Source organism: Scylla paramamosain, chromosome 11, assembly GCF_035594125.1.
Source record: "Scylla paramamosain isolate STU-SP2022 chromosome 11, ASM3559412v1, whole genome shotgun sequence".
Lineage (NCBI taxonomy): Eukaryota > Metazoa > Arthropoda > Malacostraca > Decapoda > Portunidae > Scylla > Scylla paramamosain.
The window spans coordinates 8,573,484-8,582,520 of NC_087161.1; the positions used below are offsets into that span (position 1 = coordinate 8,573,484).

The 9,037-nt window shown below is 40.4% G+C and overlaps 1 protein-coding gene across 3 annotated transcripts in view; it reads right to left on the reverse strand.

Moving 5' to 3' along the window:
• The window catches only part of LOC135104923 (uncharacterized), a 158,928-nt gene extending 152,483 nt beyond the window's left edge, over positions 1-6,445 (reverse strand). For all 3 annotated transcript variants that reach the window (XR_010270598.1, XR_010270597.1, XM_064012686.1), the window contains exon 1: positions 6,379-6,445. Coding sequence is in view for 1 of the 3 variants with exons in the window: in XM_064012686.1 (XP_063868756.1) it covers positions 6,379-6,433 (55 nt within the window). In the remaining 2 variants the exon portion in view is untranslated. The remainder of the gene's footprint in view (positions 1-6,378) is intronic.
• Between the last annotated feature and the right edge of the window lie 2,592 nt (positions 6,446-9,037).

Genomic DNA, 9,037 nt, shown 5'->3' on the forward strand with positions numbered 1-9,037 from the left:
TCATCTGACATCAAAGTATTCGCATTCGTATTCGAATACTTGGAAAAAGTATACGTATTCTTCAAATAATATACCAAATAATCTTAAATCCATCATCAGAAATAATAGTTATTGTTTCTTCCAAGTTACATATTTTCGTTTCCGTTTGTCCAGCGTGTATGATATATATATATATATATATATATATATATATATATATATATATATATATATATATATATATATATATATATATATATATATATATATATATATATATATATATATATATATATATATATATATATATATATATATATATATATATATATATATATATATATATATATATATATATATATATATAATGGAACTGAGATCTACAGCAGGATACTAAAAAAGACTTGGCTATTATAATTTGATATAGGTATTTTATTGTGTTTCTTTCAGTACAGCTTAGATATATACCTGAAAATTTTGGAAAACAAATATATCTAGGTGTGATAAACATGTACAGAATACTAGCCGAGCTACCTACATGAAAAAAAAAAAAGTTATTTTCAACGAAAAGTATTCATAAATGCATTCACGAACATTCTCATGAAGTATTCGTATTTGTATTCGAATTATCAGTATTTTAGTGTATTCGTATTCATATAAATGTGAAGTATTCGTATTCGAATACACTGTTCTTGTATTCACTCCATCCCCGTCCATCAGCAAGCTAGGGATTGGGAGTGAGCGGAATGCACCAGTTGCCAGGCGAATACCAGCGTGGTGCACCGAATCCAACACATAGAGCAGAGCCTCAGTAATAGACGAACAGATTTCACAACTGTACTCTAATTTAGAAAGACCAGGAGTTCGGTGCAAGGCTAGGAGTAGGAGGGTCTGTCTGTCAGCGTCCCAAGAAGTATAAGCCAAAATTCTTAGAAGTGACAGCAACTTGCTCTCAATCAATGGCATCTGAGCTGCATAAAAAGAGATAGACAGTTAAGTCATCGACATATAAGCTACCAAGAACTCCTTCCAGAAGTACACCAACATTTATAGTTACAGCGACAACTGTAACTCTAAGTTTACCTCCTTGCGGCACGCCGCTCTTTAAGTGGGCATTCTTATGACAGATTGCCACCAACCCGTACCCGTAAAAAGAAAAAAAACGAGATAAAAACTGTTGTATAAAAACAGGGACTTGGCCATGAAGAACAAACTCAAACAAACTAAATAAAATGCCATGACGCCAGGCTGTGTTGTAAGCTTTCTCTAAATAAAAAAAAAAAAAAGACTGTGACACGGTGTTGCTGATTAGCAAATGCCTCAGAAATGGAAGATTCCAGAGCCAATAAAGTCACAGATAGCATTTTCCGGAAATCATACTGAACAGCAGATAAGTGATTCCCTCTCTTTAAGTACCACATAAGCCTGATATTCACCATCTTTTCCAACAACTTACAAATGCATGACGTTAGAGAAATGGGGTGATAATTGGTCGTTAGCTGATGGTCTTTTCCAGGCCTTGGAATGAGAATAATTGCAGCCACACCCCTGAAAAGATGGAAAATCACCGCTATTCCAAAAAAAAAAAAAAAAAAATTATAGAGGTCAAATAAAAAGGTAAAAGCTTCATCGGACATGTGGTGCAAAAAGGAATATGAGATGTCATTGGGACCCGGAGATGAATCATGGCACTGGGATAAAAGCCATGCATAGCTGAGACCAAGAAAATGGAACAGTATAAGACTCTCCCCCAGGGGAGGCAAAATTGATGCCAGCAGATTTCCAAATGTCGACAATGAAGTGCCATAGGTGTTGCTAGACCCTTTCTAGAGACACTGGCAAAGTGCTCAGCAAACAGGTCGGCAACTGTCTTATTTCTACCACCGTGCCCCTATCATGGGCTAAAACAGGTGAAACAGATGGGGGAGGAGCAGAGTACTTCCCAGATATTTTGGAGACTCTGTTGAAGACAGAGTCTGGAAGAACATGGGATAAAACAGGTGAAACAGATGGGGAAGGAGCAGAGTACTTCCCAGATATTTTGCAGACTCTGTTGAAGACAGAGTCTGGAAGAAGACTTCCACTAACTGAGAACCTCAGTGAGTGGAAGTGGAAACTGTGATGGAAGGGATATAACTCTTCCAAGAATCCTGCCGAGTACTCTTTAAAATGTGGTGAGCACGGGCTTGCGCTTGTCGAAAAGCCTCCAAACAGTGGACGTCCCTACGATGCCGTCGAATGCGAAGAAAGGCAGCACACTGAGCAGCGGCTCTACAATCCGCATTCCACCATGGAACAGGACGTTTAGGAAAATGGCCAGAGGTCTTAGGAATGGACTGAATAGCAGTGGAGTGCAAGACATCTCGTTGACTGAGCGGGCAGGGGTGTTGAGATCTTTGAATAGGTGCCAATCCACCTTATCTAACCACCATTAGGGAGGACGTGACTGTGGTGCAGAATCAGTTGACTGCAATAAAACTGGGAAGTGATCACTCCTATGTAGGTCTGGTAAGACTTTCTAGTTAAAATCAAGAAAAGAATTAGAGGACAGAGAGAGATCTATTGTTGTAAAAGTACCGGTTTGACTATGGAAATGGGTCACGTTTCCAGAGTTTAAAATCTCCAAACCTGAATCCTCAATAAAAGAAGTAATTAAAAGCCCACGAGGGTTGACAGCGTCATCATCCCACAAAGGATGGCGACCATTGAAGTCTCCCAACAAAATAAGAAGAGAAGGAATAGCATTTAAAAGATTATCAAGTTAATTTCTCTTGATAGGAATACTGAGAGGCAGATACAGACTGAACAATGTATAAAAAAAACGATTTATAAAAACCTTAAAGGTAACAACCTGCAGTGGAGAGTGAATATGCAGGTGGAGAAAAGGAATATCATTGCAAATAAAGATGGCAGCGCGATCCTCGTGGCCCTGACCAGAGAATGGAGTGGAAAAGAAAGCACAATACCCAGGAGAACCAAAGTGAGCTGATTGTCTGAGCATTGCCTCTTGGAAAGAAATACAAACAGGAGAAAACCTAAAGATCAACACTCGGAATTCCTCCCAGGAGGCATGCAAACAGCGACAATTCCACAGCAAGATCTTGAATTTTACTATTTTGAGAGGGTCTTCAGGGAAGCCACAGAGAGAAGCTTCCCTTTATCAACCTTTATCAACTATGGTCTGACCATTTTGAATTGAGCGATTAGGTGTTGTCTTTTCCGGGGAATCCCCGGTCTTCGGCGCTGCCAAACCTTGTACTGGGCAATTATCAGACTGAAGCCACTAACAACCTTGCTTCCCACTCATCGCCTCTCTCTCTCTCTCTCTCTCTCTCTCTCTCTCTCTCTCTCTCTCTCTCTCTCTCTCTCTCTGTTTGCTTATGCAATCTACATTTCATGCAAATCTATCTCTATCAGAGATCTATACTTGCCTATGAATCATTAGAATTTGAGAAAAAATCTGCCTGTCAGTCAATCAAAGCTGCCTCCTCCCCCAACCGCTCTCTCTTTCTCTCTCTCTCTCTCTCTCTCTCTCTCTCTCTCTCTCTCTCTCTCTCTCTCTCTCTCTCTCTCTCTCTCTTCGGCCAACAGATCTTGAAGGGTCAAGTAATGATCCCCTATTAGCCTTTTCTTCCAGCTGTGGAGGTGACCAGAGAAGGAGTGGGAGAGGTAGCTTCCATCGTGGTTGGCGGGGCGAGAGGAAGTGACCATGGATTAACACGTCACTCTGACCATGTGACTTAACTCGGTCACTCATGGAGACGTGACAACGTCTTGAGGAAACGTTGCCAAGTATTAAGTATTAAAAAACAATGCAAGTATCATTAAAAAAATATATATTACACTTACTTGCTTTTTTTTTTAGAGCATCACAGTGTATATATACTACAATACCATTTAATTTTGAGGTAGGAAATACATGACATGAGGTGTGTCTTGGTATAAGTGTGGCAGCGCAGCAAGCCAGAGAATACCCAGAAAGGACAATGCCTAAACGCTCAATTCAGAATGGTCAGACCATAGTTACTTTACTTGGCCGGCTAGGCTTATGTGATCCTACGTTATTGTAGGCACAGAAACCTGAGATTGTGTAGCTGGTGTGATAGTTACCTGCACATGAGTCTCTAAAACTCCTGAAGAGACTGGAGGAGGAAGAAGGTTCCTCAACAAAGACGTATCGGTATCACTCTTGGAGGAGGAGTTATTTGGATGACAGGCAGAGAAGCCCTCTATATCCATATCAGCATTGAATGAATCACTTTGATTAATTACTTTTTTTTTTTATGTAGGAGGGACACTGGCCAAGGGCAACAAACAAAAAAAAAAAAAAGCCCACTGAGGAGCCAGTCCCAGAAAAGTGTCCAAAGCGTTAGTCAAAAATTGAAGGATTAGTGTCTTGTAACCTTCCTCTTGAAGAAATTCAAGTCATAGGAAGGTGGAAATACAGAAGCAGGCAGGGAGTTCCAGAGTTTACCAGAGAAAGAGATCAGTGATTGAGAATACTGGTTAACTCTTGCGTTAGAGAGGTGGACAAAATAGGGGTGAGAGAAAGAAGAAACTGTTGTGGAGGGAAGCTGCGGGAGGAGGAGAGGCATGCAGTTAGCAAAATCAGAAGAGCAGTTAGCATGAAAATAGCAGTAGAAGACAGCTGGAGATACAACATTGCGGCGATGAGAGAGAGGCAGAAGACAGTCAGTTAGAGGAGAGGAGTTGATGAGACGAAAAGCTTTTTATTCCACCCTGTCTAGAAGAGCGGTATGAGTGGAACCCCAAGAAGGTCATTGCTGAATAATAAAAGAGTGGGTGACAGGACAAAACCCTTAGGAACACCACAGTTAATAGATTTACGAGAAGACCAGTGACCGTCTTCTACAGCAGTAATAGAACGGTCAGAAAGGAAACTTGAGATGAAGTTACAGAGAGAAGGATAGAAGCCATAGGAGGGTAGTTTGGAATTGAAAGCTTTGTGCCAGACTCTATCAAAAGCTCTTGATATATCTAAGTCAACAACAAAAGTTTTACCAAAATCTCTAAAAGAGGAAGACCAAGACTGAGTAAGGAAGATAGACTGGGATAAGGAAGGGAGCGAGAGCTGGCCACTCATTTTAAAAAGAGGCCCGTATGATTCGAAAATTTGTCCACGACAGACAAGATCTCCCCCCACAACGCATCCCAGCCCAGACACCCAACCTTCATATACAGGACAACCTCAAAAGGTGGCCCCTCTGGTGAGCGGCATCGTTGACCCTTATTGGCAACCTAACTATGGGAACTATTTAGTCTGGTCCATCACTGACGACCTTGCTAGCATGGGTAGCCCTCTACTCCTAAGAAGGGTGGAGCAGGAGCCAAAGTCCCCTCTAGCCTCGCTCGCCAGCTCAGAGGGACCCTCAAGCGCCCCCCACCACAACAAGGTGGTTCCCACTATGGGGGGACCACCGCGGGAGCAACATCGTCGAGGGTGATTTACTCTAGTTTAAAGCATGACTGCAGAGCGACAGGCGCCCCTGGGGAATCCTGCTGTGCTGCGGGGGCCTCCAAGGGGAACAAGGAGGATCCCTCTCCGGCTTAGCCGGGGAAATTACCGGCCTAAAAAGTGTAGAGTGTACATGTGCCCAGCTCGACGCCTGGAGGTAGAGGTATCGAGAGTAAAGACATGCCATGCCACTGGCCGATCGGATAGAACGTAGGTCAGTGGTGAGGGGCGTCAACCCCTAGGGAGTCGCTGGTCCTCTGTTACCCCTTCGGTGGGGCGTAACAATTGTTGTTATTGCTACTCCTTCTGCTACTACTAGTACTACTACTACTACGACTACTACTACTACTACTACTAGTACTACTACTACTACTACTGTAATTATTGCTACTACATCACAAGATTCTCCCAGCATAGTAGCCTTCCTGCAGATATGAAATTAAATTTCTACACAAAATGTCTGATATACATCGTACAACAGGTAGCTGCTGCATACAACTTATTAAGATCAGTTTTCCGTGTTGAAGAAGGATATAATCGAAAAAAAAAAGCATATTGTATTATGAGCGAAATGGAAGTGGTCTTTGTCGAGATCAGACTGGTGATGCGGATGTTAAAGGTAATAGGGGAGTGGTGGAAGTGATGGTGGTGACGGTAATAGTATATTAGTAATAGTGGAACTGTGAACAAGGTGGATGAAATTATGGTGAACATGAAGTTAATGAGGTAGAGATGATAAAACTGGAGACAGAAATGGAGATCAATTTATGAGCATGCATTAATTGGTTTTGGTGGTATCAACAGCGGAAGCGAATGGGTAGAGATATTAAGGTAGGGAAACAGTGGTGGTGGTAGGTGAGGATGCTAGTAGTACTAGTGGATGCTGTTAATGAAGAAGGCGGTAGTGGTGGTTGGTCACAAACCTGAGGTAAGGAGCGAGGACGCGATGAGCCAGACAACCAGCAGCAGACCCACCATGCCGCCACCGAGGCCCTGCAACCACACAGCTTGCGTTACTCTTACTACAGGTGTTGGTGCTCCTCCTACCACTGCTGCTGCTGCTGCTACTACTACTACTGCTACTACTACTACTACTATTACTACAACTACTACTACTACTACTACTACTACTACTACTACTACTACTACATCTATTACTACTACTACTGCTGCTTCTACTGCTGCTGCTGTTGCTGCTGCTGCTGCTGTTGCTGCTGCTGCTGTTGTTGTTGCTGCTGCTGCTGCAATACAATTTGAATTTAAGAAAAATCTTCAACAACTGATGCCTGCTTTTTTTTTTTATAAGAAACAATATATATTAATATATGTTGTACTTAAGAATAGAGTTTTTAGCATTCTTTATTGATTTTTTTCAAGACTTTTAACAAGCTAAATGATTTTATATTAGATAATCTGCCCTTTGATATACTTTGTCATTACGTAAGTAACTAGACTGCCAGTATTACCTAAGATGGATGTCATGGAGAATACCATAGTGTTGAGAAAGATATGAAACAAGGCGGTATTTTGTTCCCTCTCTTAATCAAGCTTTATGTTATAACTAAAAAACCAAGATTGCATACCTGGGTATTGGATGCCGTTTCGTTTTTTTAAGAGTAATTACTATAGATTATGCAGATGATATTGTACTTCTTTAACATTATGCAAACCACTTAAAATCTTTATACACAAAATACTGTCTATTCAGGAGGTAAGTTGAAGCTTGGGATCAAGAAAGTAAAATCCATATGTATGATTTTGATAGATCAAGTTACCATGGAGGTGGTAACACAGCCTAATGATGGGTTAGCTGTTGCTAATAGTTATAAATATCTTGGGCACATTAATGAGATAAATTTGAGTGATGGGTTGTTTGTGCTGATGCGATTAAAAAATTTCAATTCCCAATAAATTCCCAATTTAATTATTTATTTATTTATTGTTTAAGAATTTGAAAAAAAAAATGTATCGATATAAGTTATTTGATATAAATTTAACTCGTGTTGTCTTAATGTCCATGGCTAAGAAATTTCTATAGTAAACAGATCATCAATAAGTAGTCGTTTAATTGCCAATACACGCAATAAATTTTTGTTATGACGTCCTCACTCTTTTTTTACTTGTTTGGTTATATATATTTATATATATATATATATATATATATATATATATATATATATATATATATATATATATATATATATATATATATATATATATATATATATATATATATATCACAGTTTACCAGAGAAAGGGATTAATTATTGAGAATACTGGTTAACTCTTGCATTAGAGAGGTGGACAGAATTGAGATGACAGAAAGAAGAAAACCTTGTGCAGCGAGGCCGAGGGAGGAGGGGAGGCTTGCAGTTAGTAAGATCAGAAGAGCAGTTAGCATGAAAATAGTGGTAAAAGACTGCAAGAGATGCAACATTGCGGCGATGAGAGAGATGCTAAAGACAGTTAGTTAGAGGAGAGATGAGACGAAAAGCTTTTGATTCCACCCTGTCTTAGAAGAGCGGTATGAGTGGAACACCCGACATGTGAAGCATACTCCATACATGGACGAATAAGGCCCTTGTACATAGCAAATGGTGGGAGGGGGTGAGATAAAACTGGCGGAGACGTCTCGGAACGCTTAACTTCATAGAAGCTCTTTTAGTTAGAGATGAGATGTGAAGTTTCGAGTTTAGATTATGAGAAGAGGAGACACCGAAGATGTTCAGTGTGGAAGAGGGGGACAGTTGAGTGTCAATAAAGAAGAGGGGATAGTTGGAAGATAGTTTGGAAGGTTGTGTCGAGTTGATAGATGGAGGAATTGAGTTTTTGAGGCATTAAACAATACCAAGTTTGATCTGCCCCAATCAGAAATTTTAGAAAGATCAGAAGTGAAGCGTTCTGTGGCTCCCCAGCGTGAAATGTTTACCTCCTAAAGGGTTGGACGTCTATGAAAAGACGTAGAAAAGTGCAGGGTGGTATCATCAGCGTAGGAGTGGAGAGGACAAGAAGTTTGGTTTAGAAGATCATTAATGAATAATAAGAAGAGAGTGGGTGACAGGACAGAACCCTGAGGAGCACCACTGTTAATAGATTTAGGAGAAGAACAATGACCGTCTACCACAGCAGCAATGGAACGGTCAGAAAGGAAACTTGAGATGAAGTTACAGGGAAAAGGATAGAAGCCGTAGGAGGGTAATTTTTTAAATAAAATCTTTGTGCCAGACTCTATCAAAAGCTTTTGATATGTTCAAGGCAACAGCAAAAGTTTCACCAAAATCTCTTAAAGAGGATGACTTAGTAAGAAAGCCAGATCACCAGTAAAGCGTCCTTGACGGAACCCATATTGGTGATCAGATAGAAGGTTGTGAAGAGATAGATGCTTAAGAATCTTCCTTCAGAATCTTTAAAAACTTTAGATAGGGAGGAAGTTAAAGCAATAGTTTGAGGGATTAGAACGGTTATCATTCTTAGGAACAGGCTGAATGTAAGCAAATTTTCAACAAGAAGGAAAGGTAGATGTTGACAGACAAGGTTGAAAGTTTGACTAGACAAGGTGCAATTACAGAAGCGCAGTTTTGG